The sequence below is a fragment of the Falco naumanni genome, chromosome 5 (assembly GCF_017639655.2).
Source record: "Falco naumanni isolate bFalNau1 chromosome 5, bFalNau1.pat, whole genome shotgun sequence".
In the NCBI taxonomy this organism is placed as follows: Eukaryota; Metazoa; Chordata; class Aves; order Falconiformes; family Falconidae; genus Falco; species Falco naumanni.
In genome coordinates, this window is record NC_054058.1 from 78,253,351 (window position 1) to 78,270,692 (window position 17,342).

At 61.9% G+C, this 17,342-nt stretch overlaps 2 protein-coding genes across 8 annotated transcripts; one reads left to right on the forward strand and one right to left on the reverse strand.

Moving 5' to 3' along the window:
- Positions 1–454: 454 nt before the first annotated feature.
- On the reverse strand, positions 455–14,498 carry LOC121088280 (myosin-11-like). 7 transcript variants are annotated; one of them, XM_040594123.1, is made up of 12 exons: positions 14,415–14,498; positions 9,608–11,641; positions 9,134–9,208; positions 8,117–8,167; positions 7,570–7,731; positions 7,264–7,392; positions 6,833–6,921; positions 6,245–6,341; positions 5,489–5,685; positions 4,151–4,259; positions 2,723–2,895; positions 455–816 (listed from the first exon to the last, which is right to left on the reverse strand). In XM_040594123.1, the coding sequence occupies exons 3-12, from the start codon at positions 9,182–9,184 to the stop codon at positions 585–587; spliced, it is 1,290 nt and encodes a 429-aa protein (XP_040450057.1). In that variant the 5' UTR covers positions 9,185–9,208; positions 9,608–11,641; positions 14,415–14,498; the 3' UTR covers positions 455–584. The 7 variants fall into 7 exon arrangements, with proteins under 7 accessions (XP_040450057.1, XP_040450056.1, XP_040450058.1 ...); XM_040594122.1 differs by lacking the exon at positions 14,415–14,498 and having other exon boundaries at positions 9,608–13,247; XM_040594124.1 differs by lacking the exons at positions 7,570–7,731; positions 14,415–14,498 and having other exon boundaries at positions 9,608–13,247.
- Positions 14,450–17,328, forward strand: ZBTB45 (zinc finger and BTB domain containing 45). The gene is given in 3 exon segments (XM_040594128.1): positions 14,450–14,656; positions 14,658–15,426; positions 16,750–17,328. Coding segments are annotated over 3 exon segments (1,332 nt in total). The 3' UTR covers positions 17,106–17,328.
- The last annotated feature ends 14 nt before the right edge of the window (positions 17,329–17,342 follow it).

The window sequence follows — 17,342 nt, forward strand, 5'->3', positions numbered from 1 at the left end:
ATAGGGTACAACGTTTTGGGGAGGGGTTGAGCTGGGATAAGGAGGGTTTCAAGGACCGCCCTCCCAGGCTTTGGGGTGTTTCAAGGCCCCCTGCCCCCATATAGCTACTGTACAACATTTTTGGGGGGTGGCTGACACCTCCCCATCTCCCCAGTTGAAGCAAAAAGGGTTTCAAGGGACCCCCACCAGGTTTAGGGGTGTTTCAACGCCACCCCACCTCCCCCCGGGGTTCAGGAATAGTTTACCACCCCCTACTCCCCTCCGTGAATGTGCTTTGGGTGTGTGTGTGTGTGTGTGTGTGTCCCCAAAAGAGCTTGGGGATGTTTCCCAGGCCACCAGGCCACCCCCTCCCCAATAGTGTTTTAGAGAGTTTCAAGGCTCCCCCAACATGGGTTCTGGGTGGGGTTCGAGGCCCCCCACCACCACCACCACCTGGGGGCCACTCAGGGGCAGATCCATCTTGAAGGTACTTTAATGAGTATATGAGCAGGCCTGGCCCCAATATACCCCGCCCCAATAAGCCCCGCCCCTGCTCCTTGGCGACCCCCGGAGGCACTTCCAGGGCTGGGCCCCCAGAGGTGGTTTCAAGGGTCCCCCCCAGTGCTGGGGGCAGTTTCCAGGCCACCCCCCGGACCAGCAGCCCTCTGGTGGTGCTCCTTGGGGGCAGTTTCGAGACCCCCCCATGAACCCAGGGGGGTTTCAAGGAGCTCCTGGAGGGTCCAGGGTGAGGACTCGCTGTCCTCGCTGTCCTCGCTGTCCTCGTCCTCCTCCCGCAGCATGCGGCGCACCGTGCGGGACAGCGTCAGTGGGTCGCACCTGGGGGTGGCCCAGGAGGGGTCACGGTGGCAGCCCCCAGAGCCCCCCACTAGCCCATACAGCCCCCCCAGAAACCCCCTTTATCCCATAATCCCCCATACAGCCCCCTGGATGCCCCCACTATCCCACAGTACTCCATACACCCCCCCAGAGCCCACTACCCCATAATCCCCCATACAGCCCCCCCCGAGCCCCCCATTATCCCATAGTACCCCATACAGCCCCCCTGAGAGCCCCCACTATCCCATAATCCCCCACATACCTCCCCAGAGCCCCCCACTATCCCAAAGTAGCCCATATACTCTCCCCAGAGCCCCCACTATCCCATAGTACCCTATACACACCCCCAGAACACCCCACTATTCCATAATCCCCCATACAGCCCCCCCAGAGCCCCCCACTATCCCATAATTCCTCACATACTTCCCCAGAGCCCCCCGCTACCCCATAATCCCCCATACAGACACGCAGAGCCCCCCCACTATCCCATAGTCCCCCATACAGCCCCCTTGAGAGTCCCCACTATCCCATAACCCCCCATATACCTCCACAGAGCCCCCTACTATCCCATAATCCCCCATACAGCCCCCTGGATGCCCCCACTATCCCATAGTACCCTATACAGCCCCCCAGAGCCCCCACTCTTCCATAATCCCCCCCACAGACACCAAGATGCCCCCACTATTCCATAGTACCCTATACAGCCCCCCAGAACCCCCCACTATCCCATAATCCCCCTGGCCCCATACAGCCCCTCTCAGACCCATAGGGAACTATAGGGTGCTGCAGGGTGCTACTAGAGGCCATGGGGGGGCTATAGGGTGCTATAGGGATCTGTAGGGTACTACTAGGGGGCATGGGCGTTTATAGGGGTCTGGGGGGGCTACAGGGTACTACTGGGGGGCATGGGCATCTATAGGGGACTACAGGGGCTATAGGGTGCTGTAGAGGCCTATGGTGGCTATAAGCTGCTATGGGGCATATAAAATGCTCTAAGGGTGCTGCAACAAGGTTGTAGTGCTGCAATGGGAAGCTATAGGGTGCTATGGAGGGCTATAGGGGCACAGAGGGAGTGAGAGGGTGCTGGAGGGGCTATAGGTACCCATGGGAGGGATATAGGGTACTACAGGTGGCGATAGGAGCCCATAGGGGGTTACAGAGGGACCTATAGAGGTGCTGTGGGGGGATACAGGGGGACTGTAAGGTGCTATAGGAGGGCTATAGGGGCTCAAAGGGAGCTATAGGGGCCCACGAGGGGGGAGCTACAAGAGAACTATAAATAAACTATAGAAAGCTATAGGGTAATACAGGGATGCATAGGGAGCTATAGGGGCTCATAGCTGGGCATATAGGTGGGCTAAAAGGAATCTATAGGGTGCTACAGGGAAGCATAGGGACCCATAGGTCTTAGGCTATTAGGAGCCCATAGGGTGCTATAGGGGTGTATAGATACCCCTAGAGGGTCACAGGGGGCTATAAGGAGCCCATACGGTGCTATACAGATGCATAGAGAGCCCTAGAGGGGGATAGGGGTCTATAAGGAGCCCATAGGGTGCTACAGGGGCTCATAGAAAGCTCTAGAGGGCCACAGGGGTGTATAAGGAGCCCATAGAGTTCTATAGGGGCCCACAGAGAGCCCTAGAGGCCCATAGGGTGCTATAAGGAGCCCATAGGGTGGTACAGGGACCCATAGAGAGCCCTAGTGAGTCCTAGATGAACAAAGAGGTCTGTAAGGAGCCCATAGGGTGCTATAGGGTCCCATAGAGAGCCCTAGGGGCCCATAGAGGTCTATAAGGAGCCCATAGGGTGCTATAGGGGCCCACAGAGACCCCTAGAGACCCACAGGGGCTATAAGGAGACTCTAGGTTGCTATAGGCGCCCATGGAGGGGCAGTGCCGGTCCCCACCTGAGGCGAGCCCGCAGGGCGGCCACATGGCGTGCAGTGGCCGCAGCCCCATCCCCGACAGCCTCAAGCGCTCGACGCAGGCAGTGGCCCTGGGCCTGGGCACGCGCTGTCCCAGCAGCCACCGCAGCCATCCGCTCCCCCAGTGCCCGCCCCAATGCTTCGCTGGCCTGCGCCTGTGGGGACACAAGGCACAGGGTGTGGGACATGGGGACATGGGGCATGGGGACACGGGTCGTGGGGACGTGGGGACATGGGACATGGGGCATGGGGATGTGGGAACACAGGACACAGGGACGTGGGGGCATGGGGACACAGAGGCATAGGGCATCGGACATGGGGCATGGGGATGTGGGGACATAGGGTCATGGGACATGGGACATAGGGCATGGGGACACGGGGACATGGGACATGGGGATGCAAGGACACAGGGCATGGGGATGTGGGGACATGGGACATGGGGACATGGGGCATGGGGACAAGGGGACACAGGGCATGGGGATGCAGAGACATGGGGCATGGGGACATGGGTCGTGGGGACATGGGACATGGGGCATGGGGATGTGGGGACATGGGGGCATGGGGACACAGAGACACAGGGCACAGGGCATGGGGATGCAAGGACACGGGGCACGGGGACGTGGGGACACAGGGCATGGGGATGCAGGGACATGGGACACGGGGCATGTGGACACCAGGCATGGGGATGCGGGGACGCAGGGCATGGGGGTATGGGGACATGGGATGCAGGGACACGGGGCATGGGGACATGGGGATGCAGGGACACGGGGCATGGGGACATGGGGCATGGGGATGCAAGGACATGGGAGTATGAGGCTTGGGGACACGGGGACACGGGGCATGGGGACATGGGGACATGCGTGAGGATACAAGGACATGGGGACACAGGGCATGGGGACAGGGGGACACAGAGACATGGGGACACAGGGATACAAGGACATGGGGACGAGGGGACATGGAGACACGGGGCATGGAGACAGGGGGACATGTGGTACAGGGTTGGGGGGGACATGTCATGTGGGGACATGGGGACATGGTGTAGGGACACAAGCACGAGGACAGAGGGACACATTGTGTGGGGACACAGGGACATGGACTGTGGGGACACAAAGACATGGGGACAGGGGGACACAAGGACATGGGGACAGGGGGCATGGGGACACAGGGACATGGGGCAGGATGACATGAACACGGGGGACATGGGGACATGAGGATACACGGGGACACCGAGGACATGGGGGCTCTGGGGTCACGGGGTGGCACAGGATGACATGGGGTGACACACCTCCACACCGCCCTCCTCCCCCCTGGCCAGGGCCCCCATGGGACTCACACATGTGACGTCATCCCCCCCTCCATGATGTCACCCCCCCCCGTGACGTCACCCACGGGTGACAGACATCCCCCCACCTGCAGGCGGTAGCGCTCCCCCCGCAGCCGCTGCTCCTCCACCTCCATCATCAGCACCCGCAGCCGTCGCCCCGCTGCCCGCGCTGCCCGGCTCAGTGCCGCCCGCGCCCTGCACCCATGGGTGCCCCATGTCACCCCATGGCATCTGTGGGGTGACCCACGGCACCCACCCCCGCACACCCTGCACCCGTGGGTGCCCCACATCACCCCACAGCATCCGTGGGGTGACCCACGGCACCCACCCCCCAGCCCGGTGCCACCTCACGCCCCGCACCCATGGGCAGCCCAGGTCACATGGTGTGTGTGTGGGCGGGGCATGGGACCTGCTGTCACCCCACGGCATGTGTGGGTGCCCCATGTCACCCCATAGCACCCATGGGGTGCCCCAAGGCATCCAGCAGCACCCATGGGGAAGCCATGGGGGTACCTTGGGAGTGCTGTGGGAATACTGGGACAAACTTGGGGCCACCCAAGACCACCCTGGGACCATCTTGGCCACCCTGGGCTCACCCTGGACCACCCTGGGACCATCTTGGACCCCCCTGGGGTTACCCAAGACCACCCTGGGGTCACCCAGGACCACTCTGAGACCATCTGGACCACCCTGGGGCCACCCAGAACCACCCTGGGACTATCTTAGGAGCATCTGGACCACCCTGGGGCCACCCAAGACCACCCTGGTGTCACCCAAGACTGCCCTGAGACCATCTCAGCCACCCTGGGCCACCCTGTAGCAACCCAAGACCACCCTGGGGTCACCGAGGACCACCCTGGGACTATCTTAGGAGCATCTGGACCACCCTGGGGCCACCCAAGACCACTCTGGGATCATCTTAGGACTATCTGGACCACCCTGGGATCATCCAGGACCAACCTGGGACCATCTTAGGACTATCTGGACCATCCTGCGGTCACCCAAGACCACCCTGGGGTCACCTGAGACCACTCTGAGACCATCTGGACCACCCTGGGGCCACCCAGGGACCATCTTGGCCACCCTGGGGCCACCCTGCAGTCACCCAAGACCACCCTGGGGTCACCTGAGACCACTCTGAGACCATCTGGACCACCCTGGGGCCACCCAGGGACCATCTTGGCCACCCTGCAGTCACCCAAGACCACCCTGGGATCATCTTGGCACCATCTGGACCACCCTGGGATCACTCAGGACAGCTCTGAGACCATCTTGGCCACCCTGTAGCTACCCAAGGCCACCCTGGGACCATCTTGGACCATCCTGGGGTCACCCAAGACCACCTTGGGGCCACCCAGGACCCACCTGGGACCACCTTGGACCCCCCTGGGGCCACCCAGTCCTACCCTGGTTCCCCGGCTCACCCGGCCTCACGGTGCAGGAGCTCCTGGAGGTGCAGGCAGCGGGCACGCAGGGTGGCCTCGGTGGGGCCGTGGGGCACCCCAGGGTGCTGCAGCCGCTCCCGCAGCACCCGCTGCTCCTGCTCCAGCTGGTCCCGTGCCCGCGCTGCCTCCCGCGCCTGCGCCCCCGCCGCTGCCAGCGCCTGCCGCAGCTCCTCCACCTGCACCCATGGGGGAGGTCAGCACCCACAGCACCCATAGGTGCTCCCTCTGCCCCTATAGGTGACCTGTGGCCCCTCCCCACCCCACCCCATGCATCCATCCCTCCATACGTACCCCCTCATCCATCCATCCATAGGCACCCTCACACCCCACAGGTGCCCCCTCCCTGTGCCCATAGGTGCCCCCATACATCCCACCTTAGCGCTCCCATAGGTGCCCTTATATCCCTCCCATCTGCCCCCTGCATAGCCCTATATGTCCCCCCCATGTCCCCTCAGGTGCCCCCCATGCCCCCTCCATGTTCCCCCCATACCCCCCCCCCCAGGTCCCCCTACCATGTCCCACATAGGTGCCTTCACACCCCCTATACCTCCCCCCTATACATCCTCCATATGTCCCCCGCCATGTCCACAGGTGTGCCCAACCCCCCTCCCAGCCTCCCTCTAGGTACCCCACATGCCCCATCGGTGCTCCCCTGCCCCCCATACATCCCCCATAGCTGCCCCCCATAGCTGCCCCCCATAGGTTCCCCCCGCCATGGCCCCTATAGGCACTGACCTGGGCCTGGCGCTGCTGCAGGCGCTGCTGCAGCACTTGGTTGTGCTCCCGCAGCTCGTCCAGCGCTGCCTGCAGCCCTGCAGGGTCCCGGCCCCCCCTGCACCCATAGAGGCTACAGGGGCTGCGGGGGGACACCGAGGGGGGATGGGGACCGCGGGGGGGCTATGGGGGATGTGCCGGGTGGGGAGGGGCTACAGGGGCTGTGCTGTGGGGAATATAGCAGATACGCTCTGGGGGCTATAGGGGACACGCTGTGGGAGCTATAGGGGATGCACCATGGGGTCTATAGAGGACACGCTGTGGGGGCTATAGGGGACGCACCATGGGGTCTATAGGGGACACACTGTGGAGGCTATAAGGGACATACAGTGGGGGCTATAGGGGATGCACTATGGGGCCTATACAGGACACAGTGTATGGGCTATAGAGGGGACACCCCATGGGGGCTATAGGGGACACACCATGGGAGCCATAAGGGACCCACCCTGGGGGCTATAGGGGATGTACCACAGGGGTGCCCTATAGACATATATAGGTTTGTGGGTGTGGCCAGGGAGTGGGCGTGGCCAGGGAGGGGCAGGCACTCACGTGGGGCTGGGTGGGCGGGGCACGTGGGCAGCCATGTCATCCCGCTCCTGCTCAACACGCCGCCGGGCATGCTGGGCTGCTTCCACTGCCTGGGAGGGGGGCCGGGATAGACACACCCACCCGCGCAAGAAGCTCCTCCCACCATACCCAGCACCCTATCCATTCACACAGCCCCACCCCATTGATCCTTAGCCCCGCCCTTCTGACTTTTACCCCTGCCAACATGTCCAACAGATGCGCTCCTAGTTTCCATAGCCTTGTCCATTGCATTTAGCCCCGCCCCATGCCCATTAGCCCTGCCCCATTGTTCCTTAGCCCCTCCCTTCACCTTGGCCCCGCCCTTTGTCTTCCTTAGCCCCACCCCACTTAACCCCACCTTATATTAGCCCCTCCCTAATTTTAGCCCCGCCCTTTGCCTTAGCCCCACCCACCTGCCGCAGCTGCTCCAGCTGTGCCTCCTTGACACGACACTGTAACTCCGCCTCCTGTGCCCGGAGCTCCACCCCTGCCCGGGCAGCACGAGCTGCCTCCAGCTCTGCCCACAGCATATGCCCCGCCTCCTGTGGGAGGGGCTGTGTGAGGACCACACCCACTGGGTCTGGAATGGCCACACCCACCCAACAGGCCCCACCCACTCCACTAAGCCCTGCCTTCATCATAGGCCACACCCCCTCTAACCACGCCACCATCAATCTCATCAGAGGCTCTGCCCCCTCCCCAGTCATGGCCCCACCCACCTGCTGCTGGCGCAAGCGCTCATAGGCCCGGTCTCGTGCCCGATAAGCTCCGCCCACCCGGGCTTGGGCTCCACCCACTGCGATTTCCAGTGCCCGCAGGGCCCCGCCTGCTGCCAGGCCACGCCCCCTCTCCGCTGCCAGGCTCCGCCCCAGTGCTGCCACCTGTCAGGGGTGGGACCAGGCTGTGAGTGACAGTCCCATGTCCCGCCCAATAAGGTGATGGACAGCCCTGTGCTCCGCCCCTTGGATGATGGACAGCTCCATGCCCCACCCATTGGGTGATGGGCAGCTCTATGCCCCGCCCACTAGGTGACAGACAGCTCATTGCCCTGCCCATTGGGTGACAGATAACTCTATGTTCCGCCCATTGGGTGATGGACAGCTCCATGCCCCGCCCACAATAACAGCCACCCACCCACCCCACCCACCCACATGACTGACACCTCCAAGCCCCGCCCATTGCCATGACTGGCATCCTTGTGAGCCCCCAGGGGGTGGGTCTGTGACTGACAGGAGCTCGCCATGCCCCCCACATGGCCCCACCCACCTGGCTGCTCAGGTCCCGAAGCTCCTCCTCCAGGTGCCTTCGGTACTGTGCCTGGGAGGGGGACACCAGGGGGGTGACAACAGAGGGGACCCCGGCATTGGGGGGGGGATCCCCCAGTGTCCAGGGAGAGGTCCCCTGCGCCCAGAGAGGGTTCTCAGGCACCCAGGGGGGATCCCCAGGCGCCCAGGGGGGTCCCAGCCACCCAGGGGGGTCCCAGGCATCTGGGGGGTCCCAGGCATCTGGGTGGATCCCCAGGCACCCAGGAGGGTCCCAGACGCTCAAGGGGGATCCCCAGGTGCTCAGGGGGGATCCCAGGCACCGAGGGGGGTCCCAGGCACCCAGGGGGATCCCCTTAGAGTCCCATAGGTGGGGGAGATGTGGGCATACCCCACACACAAGGTGCCCTCGGGGAGGGGGGGGATAAGTGTGTGTGTGGGGGGATGTCCAGATTCCCAGGTCCCTTCCCACGGTGTGGGGGAGGGGAGCAGAGGGCTCCTGGGCGCCTGGGCTCCCTTTTCCCCGCCCCATGCCCTAATTCCAGTCTCGGGTCTGGCCAGGGGCCAGTGAGGCCGAGGGAGGGGGCGCCTGCACGCCTGGGTCCCGGGGAGGGGAGCCCCAATGCCTGGGTCCCCTAGGTGGGGGTTCCCCAAAAAACCTGGATTCCCCCCCTCCCCCACACCCCTAAGTCCCGTCCCCCCGTATTGGGGTGCTGAGGCTTCCCAGATCCCTGGGTGTCCCCCTCAGGACCCCTGCACGTCCGTGTCCCCCCCCCCCCCCGCCCAAGCACCTGCTCCACCCTCCCAGACCTCTAGGTGTGTCCCCCCAGATCCCTGGGTGTCCCCCCAAGCACCTGGGCCCCCCTCAGACCCCTGGGTGTCCCCCCCCACCAGATCCCTGGGTGTCCCCCCAAGCACCTGCCCCCCTCCAGACCTCTGGGTATCCCCCCGCTAGACCCCTGAGTGTCCCCCCTCCAGACCCCTAGGTTCCCCCTGCCCCAGACCTCTGGGTCCCACTCACCTGTGCCAGCCGGGGGGGCCCACATTGTCCCCTGTCCCCCTCGTCCACCATGGCACAAACTGAGGGGGGGGGGGCCTGGAACAACACAGACTGTGGGGAGACCCCCTAGTAAACACACCCTCCCCCCCAGTAAAGCAGTGGCAGCCCAGATACCTGGGTCCCTTGCTGGGGAAGGGGCAAGAGGGAGGGTCCCCTGACAGAGGGGGCACCTAGTTCCTCAACACAGCAACGAGGGGGGGCAGGGATGCTGGGACGCCTGGGTCCCTTTATTTCTTTGGGGGGGGGGCAAGATGGGGGGGGTCCCTGGTAGAGGGGGGACATAGTTCCTCAACACAGCAATGGGGGGGGAGGGGTGCTGGGACGCCTGGGTCCCCCCAACAGCTGCTGATATCCTGAGTCCCTTTTTTTGGGGGGGGGAACGGGGTGGGGGGGGGGGAAGGGGTGGGGGCTGCCCGGATGCCTGGGTCCCCTCACCTGCTGCACGTCCGTCCTGGTGACGCTGAGCCCAGGCCTGTGGGACACGGGTGACTGATGGCCGGGAACTCCTTGTGCCACCCAGGCCGCGGGCACGGGAGGACCCAGGGGTGTGGGCCCCTCCCCCCCCCCCCAGGCTCTACCCACAGGGCGTGGAGCCCGCCCCCGACGCCCCTGGGGGCACCCAGATGTCCCAGATCAGTTCAGCTCCACCAGCTCCTACCCTTGAGCATTGTCACCCACCCTTGCCGGAGGGACTCAGAGGGACACCACCCTTAGGAACCCAAAGGCATCTGGGCACCTCCCTGGGGCACCCAAAAATGTGGGTGTCCCCCCTCCCCCCCCCCCCCAAGGGATGGAGGTGTTGTAGGAACCTTCATGGGGGTTACCCTCTGCACCGGGGGGGGGGATGGGGGTGGTGGTGCATTGTGTCATACAAAAGGGAATCTGTACAGAGTGATGTCATCACAGGTGAGAGTGGAGGAACATGGGATGACACGGGTCAACACGTGTCAACACAGGTCAACTGGGATCAATGTGGATCAACAAATCAACACGGGTCAGCATCATGACATGAGTCAGCACAGGTCTACATGGGTCAAAATGGATTAACAGAGTGTGACATGGGTCCGCATGGATCAACATGGGTCAACACATGTCAACATAGATCAACGCAGGTCAACACATTTCAACGCGGGTCAACAATAAAAAGCAGCAGAGATGAGCGTGGGTCAACACAGATCAACATGGTCCAATATGGGTCAACGAACATGGGTCAACAAGGTTCAAGACTGCATCAACACGGGCCAACACAGACTGACACGAGTCAACATGGTGTGGCACAGGACAACACGGAGCAGTGGCAGGGGACAACATGGGTCAAAATGGAGCAACACAGGGTGACACAGGTCAGCATGTAGCAACATGGATCAGTGTGGGTCAACACGGGTCAAGAAACACTGGTCAACATGGACTGACAGGGGTCAACAAGGAGTGACACAGGTCAATGTGAGCCAACATGGGCCAACACAGACTGACAGGGGTTAACAAGGGGCGACACATCAATGTGGGCCAACATGGACTGACATGGGTCAACACGGAGTGACACATCAACGAGGGCCAACATGGGCCAACACGGACTGACAGGGGTCAACAAGGGGTGACACAGGTCAATGGGGGCCAACACGGGCCAACACAAACTGACACAGGTCAACAAGGAGTGACACATCAACACAGGCCAACATGGGCCAACATAGACTGACATGGGTCAACAGGTAGTTACACAGGTCAACATGGGCCAACATGGACTGACATGAGTGAACAAGGGATGACACATCAACATGGGCCAACACAGAATTACATGAGTCAACAAGGGGAGACACATCAACGCAGGCCAACATGGACTGACATGGGTCAACAGGGAGTAACACAGGTCAATGCAGGCAAACATGGGCCAACATGGACTGACAGGAGTCAACAAAGAGTGACATAGGTCAACACGGGCCAACACAGACTGACACGGGTCAACAAGAGGTGACACATCAACGCGGGCCAACATGGGCCAACATGGACTGACAGGAGTCAATAAGGAGTGATACAGGTCAACGCGGGCCAACACAGACTGACAGGGGTCAACAAGGGGCAACACATCAACGTGGGCCAACACGGACTGACATGGGTCAACAGGGAGCAACACAGGCCAACATGGGTCACCGTCACACAGGACAGCACTTGCGGGATAGCGAGTGCTGCATTGCAGAGGGCGGGGCTCTGACATGGCTGTGACGTCACCACCGGGCAATGGATGACATCAGAGACAGAAGGGAGCCAACGTGACAAGTTCCCACTGCGCCAGGGCCCAGAAGTGACATCACCAGCAGGCAAGTGACATCACTCGTAGAGAAGAATTATCCCTGACCCCGACCAACCTCTGACATCACCAAGGGCCCAGGAAATGATGTCATCAACTTACCAGGATGCATGATGGGCCCAGCCCAAGCAGTGAGGTCATCACCAGAGCAGGAAGTGATGTCACTATTGCATGACGTGATGTCAGGGGCCAACCCAGAAGTGCCACCACACTCCCAATGGGCTGTGACATCACCAACAGCCCCTACGGGAGTGCTATAGGGGCCCTATAGGGAACCCTGGGAGGGGTCTATAGGGGATCCTTGAGCTCATTGAGATCCCTATAGGGGTCTATAGAGGATACCAGCCCTATAGGGATGCCTGGAGGGGGGGTCTATAGGAGATCCCTGAGCCCGTAGAGATTTCTATAGGGGTCTATAGAGGATGCTGGGTCTATAGGGATCCCTGGGGGGAGTATCTATAGGGGATCCTGGTCCTATAAAGATTCCCATAGGGAATCCCCAGATCATCTCTGTGCAATCCATAGAGTCCAGACCTCATGGTGATGCCTAAACCCACAGAGATCCCTATAGGGGTCTATAGAGGGTGCTAGTCGTATAGGGATCCGGGGGGGGGGGGGGGGGGGGGGGGGGGGGGCAGGGCGGGGGGGGGGGGAAATAGGGAATCCTGCCCCTGCTGAGCTATGGAGCTCTATAGGGGATCCCAGTCCTATGAGGATCTCTTTGAAGGTCTATAGCACTTTAGACCCTATGGGGGTCTATAGGAGTCTGCAGCCATACCAGGGTCTAGAGGGGACTGAAGCCCAGTGGGGGTCCTGATGGGTGTCTATAGGGATCTATGGGGATCCTGAAGGGGGTCTATATGGGATCACAGCACTACAGGGGTCCCTATGGGGTCTATAGGTGATCCCAATCTTGCGAGACTCCCCATGGGGTCTATAGGGGATCCCACCCCCGGGAGAGTCCCTATGGGGGTCCATAGGGGATCCCACCTGTGGAGGGGTCCCTATGGGGATCTACAGGGGATCCCGGCCCCGGGGGGTCCCTATGGGGGTTTATAGGAGATCCCACTCCTGGGGGGTCCCTATGAGGCTCTACAGGGGATCCTGGCCCCAGAGGCATTTCCTTTCGGGGTCTATAGAGGATCCTACCCCCGAGGGGGTCCCTATGGGGGCCTATAGGGGATCCCGCCCCTGGAGGGTCTCTATGGGATCCCGATCCTTGGGGGCGGTCCTATAGGGGATCCCCACCCCCGGCGGGGTCCCTATGAGGGCCTACAGGGGATCCCGGCCCCAGGGAGTTCCCTATGGAGGTCTACAGGGGATCCAGCCCCTGGGGGGGGCCCTATGGGGGCCTATAGGGGATCGCGCCCCTGAGGGTGTCCGTATGGGGGCCTATGGGGTATCCCGCCCCCGAGGGGTCCCTATGGGGGTCTATAGGGGATCCCAACCCCATAGGGGTCCCTACGGAAGTCTATAGGGGATACTACCCCCAGGGGGGTCCCTATAGGGGATCCCGGCCCCGGGGGGGGTCCCTATGGGGGTCTATAGGAGACCCCGCGGGGCGCAGCCGCTCCTGCCCGGTCTCTATGGTAGGGGGGCGGCGAGAGGACAGCGCCGCGCCCCTCTCTATGGTCGCCGCTCACTTCCGCTCCATCCCCTCCGGACTGGCGGGGCCGGAAGTGACGTTAAATCGGGGTGGGGAGCCACCGGAAGCGGTGGCTGAGGCACTTCCGGGTGTCGGGGCCGGCGGCGGTTCCGGCGGGCGCGGAGGTGAGTACGGCCCCGCCCCCGCCCCGCCCCCCGCGTGCCTGGGTCCCTGAGGGGGGAGGGGCCGGTCGCCTGGGGCCGGGGGGGGGTGGGATGGGGGTAGGGGGGTGGGGTGGGGGATGGCCCCGCCGTGTCGCCACACCCCGGTGACGTCCCCTAAGGTGTCCCCGACCCCCGGTGACTCCCCTGGCATGTGTCCCCAAGGCCCCGTGATGTCATCAGCGCTGTCCCCAGCCCTTGGCGACATCCCATAATGTGCCCCCAACCCTTGGTGACATCCATAAGGTATCCCCAGCCCCTGGTGACATCTCATAATGTGTCCCTACCCCATGGTGACATCCCATAAGGTGTCCCTAGCCCTTGGTGACATCCCATGTGTCCCCACCTTCCTGGTGATGTCCCACAAGGTGTCCCCAGCCCTTGGTGATTTCCCATAATGTGCCCCCAGCCCTCGGTGACATCCCACAAGGTGCCCCCACCCCATGGTTGACATCCACAAGGTGTCTCCAGGTCCTGGTGGCATCTGCACCCCACACTGATGTCCCCAGCCATGTCCTTAACCCCTCCTGGTGATGCCACCAGGCTTGGGGACATCACTGAGGGCACCTCCATCCCATCCCAATGTCCCCAATCTCTGGTGACACCCTGGTGTCATGTCCGTCCCATCTTGATGTCCCCAGCCGTGTCCTTAACCCCTCCTGGGGATGCCCTCAGTGGCATCCCCAAGCCCTGGTGATGTCCTGGTGGCACCTCCATCCCATCTTAATAATGTCCCCGACCCCTGGTGACCCTATACAATGTCCCCAACCCCTGTACCACCCTATACGATATCCCCAACCCCTGGTGCCATCCTGGTGCCATCTCCACCCTACATTGATGCCCCCAGCCGTGTCCTTAACCCCTCCTGGGGATGCCACCAGGGCTTGGGGACACCACTGATGGCATCTCCACCCCATCTTGATGTCCCCAACCCCTGGAGACATCCATGTGCGATGTCTGTCCCATCCTGATGTCCCCAGCCATGTCCTTAACCCCTCCTGGCAATGCCCTCAGTGGCATCCCCAAGCCCTGGTGATGTCCTCGTGGCACCTCCATCCCATCTTGATGTCCCCAAACCCTGGTGCCACCCCAGATGATGTCCCCAACCCCTGTTCCTCCTTCCCCAGGTACCTCGCTGCCCACGCTGGGGTCCCCACGGTGCTGCCATGGCGGAGGCTGTTCACTATATCCATCTCCAGAACTTCAGCCGTTCCCTCTTGGAGACCCTCAACGGGCAACGCTTGGGCGGTCACTTCTGCGACGTCACTGTCCGCATCCGCGAGGCCACCCTACGGGCCCACCGCTGTGTCCTGGCTGCTGGGAGCCCGTTTTTCCATGACAAACTCCTTTTGGGTCACTCGGCCATTGAGGTGCCCCCCTGTTGTCCCCAGCGGCGCCGTGCGGCAGTTGGTGGAGTTCATGTACAGCGGTTGCTTGGTGGTGGCGCAGTCGGAAGCTCTGCAGATCCTCACCGCCGCCTCCATCCTCCAGATCAAAACCGTCATCGATGAGTGCACCCAGATCATCTCCCAGAGCCGTGGGCCCAAGGTGCTGCCCCCCACCCGCCCCACCCGCCCCGAGCCCGCTGACCCCTGCCACAAGTCACTACCGCCACCACCACCACCGTTACCGGAGCCCGACATCCGCTTCGGGCCAGCGGAGCCGGCGCCGAGCTGCCACAGCCGCAAGCAACGCCAACCGCTGCGGCTCCAGCTGCCGGTGAAGGAGGAGGAGGAGGAGGAGGAAGGTGAGGGTACTGTTGGTGGTGAAGAAGGCTTTGCCCCGCCACCCTTCGCCGCCGAGGAGCCGCCGTTTTTTGGCGCTCCCGAGGTCTTCGCCGACGCTTTCCTGCCCCCATGGCCCGGCGAGGACACGGCCAAGTTCGGACCCGACTGCAGCCTGGAGGCGCCAGGGCGGGCGCCGGCATTCGGGACCAAGGCGGCAACGGGGGGCAACGGGTTTGGCTTCGTGCCGCCACCGCCACTGTACGAGGGGGGCGCAGGAGTGGGCGGCATCCCCCCCGTCCCTGAGGTGCCCCAGCCCGGCCCCTCGCGGTGCTCTGAGCCTTCCTACCAATGCGGTCACTGCCAGAAGACCTTCAGCTCCCGCAAGAACTACACCAAACACATGTTCATCCACTCCGGTGAGGGAACGCGGCAGCGGGGGATGCGGGGACGGAGCGGGGATGTGATCATTGTGGGGATGGTGAGGGCGGGGGGAGCAGGGATGCAGTGATGCTGCGGTGTGGAGGGATGGGGACAGGGATGGAACAGGGACCCGTGTTGACCCATGTGGCTCCGTGTCAGTCCATGTTGATGTATGTTGCTGTGTTGAGCCATGTTGACCTGGTTGCTCCATGTGAGCCATGTTGACCTGCATCACTCTGTGTTGGCCTGTGTAGACCCACGTCAATCTGCATTGACCCATTTCACTCCATGTTGACCCATGTAGACCTATGTCCCTGTGTGGTGATACCCACATAGACCCATGTCACTCCATGTTGACCCCCGTCGCTCCATGTAGACCCATGTCACTGCGTGGTCACTCCACGTTGACCCATGTCACTGTGTGGTGACCCATGACACTCCATGTTGACCCATGTCACTGTGTGGTGACCCACATCACGTTGACCCACGTAGACCCATGTCACTGTGTGGTGACCCACATCACTCCGTGTTGACCCACGTCACTCCATGTTGACCCATGTCACTCCGCATTGACCGATGTCACTGTGTGGTCACTCCACATTGACCCACATAGATCCATGTCACTGTGTGGTGACCCATGCCACTCCGTGTTGATCCCTGTTGATCTAGCGCTGATCCATGTGTTGCACCATGTTGATCTGTCTTGTCTCATGTTGACCCATTTTGACCTGTGTTGACCATCTTGACCTGTGTTGGTCCATGTTGGCCCCTGTTGATCTATGCTGACCCATGTCTCTCCATGTTGCTCCATTTTAACCCATGCAGACCTGCGCTGATTCGTGATGTTCCATGTTGCTGTGTTGACCCATGTTGACCTGTACTGATCCATGTTGACCCCTGTCAACCTGTGTTGTTCCATGTTGACCATCAACCTGTGCAGCTCCATGTTGCTCCACATTGATCTGTGTTGACTTGTACCCATCTGTGTTGACCTGTATTGATCTGTGTTGACTGTCAACCTGTGTAGCTCCATGTTGACCCATCAGCCCGTGTTGCTCCATGTTGACCTGTAATGATCCATGTTAACCATCAACCTGTGTAGCTCCGTGTTGACCCATATCTATCAGTGTTGACCTGTATTGATCTGTGTTGACAGTCAAGCTGTGTAGCTCCATGTTGACTCATGTTGACCCGTCAACTCGTGTTGCTCCACGTTGACCTGTAATGATCCATGTTGCCCCACGTTGGTCTGTGTTGACCCCTATCCATCCATGCTGACCCGTGTCCATCCGCATTGACCCACATTTGTCTCCCTGTAGGTGAGAAGCCCCACCAGTGCTCCATTTGCTGGCGCTCCTTCTCACTCCGTGACTACCTGCTGAAGCACATGGTGACCCACACGGGTGTCCGCGCCTTCCAGTGTGGCGTCTGCTGCAAACGCTTCACCCAGAAGAGCTCCCTCAATGTCCACATGCGCACCCACCGCCCCGAGCGCTTCCAGTGCCGCCTCTGCACCAAGGGCTTCTCCCACCGTACCCTCCTCGAGCGCCATGCTGCTGCCACCCACCCCGTGCCACCGCCGGGGCCACCGCCAGGGCCACCACCACCTGAAGCCGGGTTGGCAACATGGCCAGGCACTGAGGCTACAGGTGCCGGTCCTGCTCACACAGCATGAGGGTGCCCCGGGGGGGGGGGGTGTCTTTGTCACCCCAGAACTCCCCCGGGGGTGGGCTTTGGAGCTCCCCCATGGCCGTGGATGAGCCCCTGGGGTTGTTTGAGCAGTCAGGGGTGAAACCTGGAGGACTTTGACCCCACCCCAGCCATGAATTTGACGCTCTGGATGGACAGATGGAGGGAGATGGGGTCCGTCCCTCTTGTCCCTTCCCAGCGATGCAGTTTCCACCCCCACCCC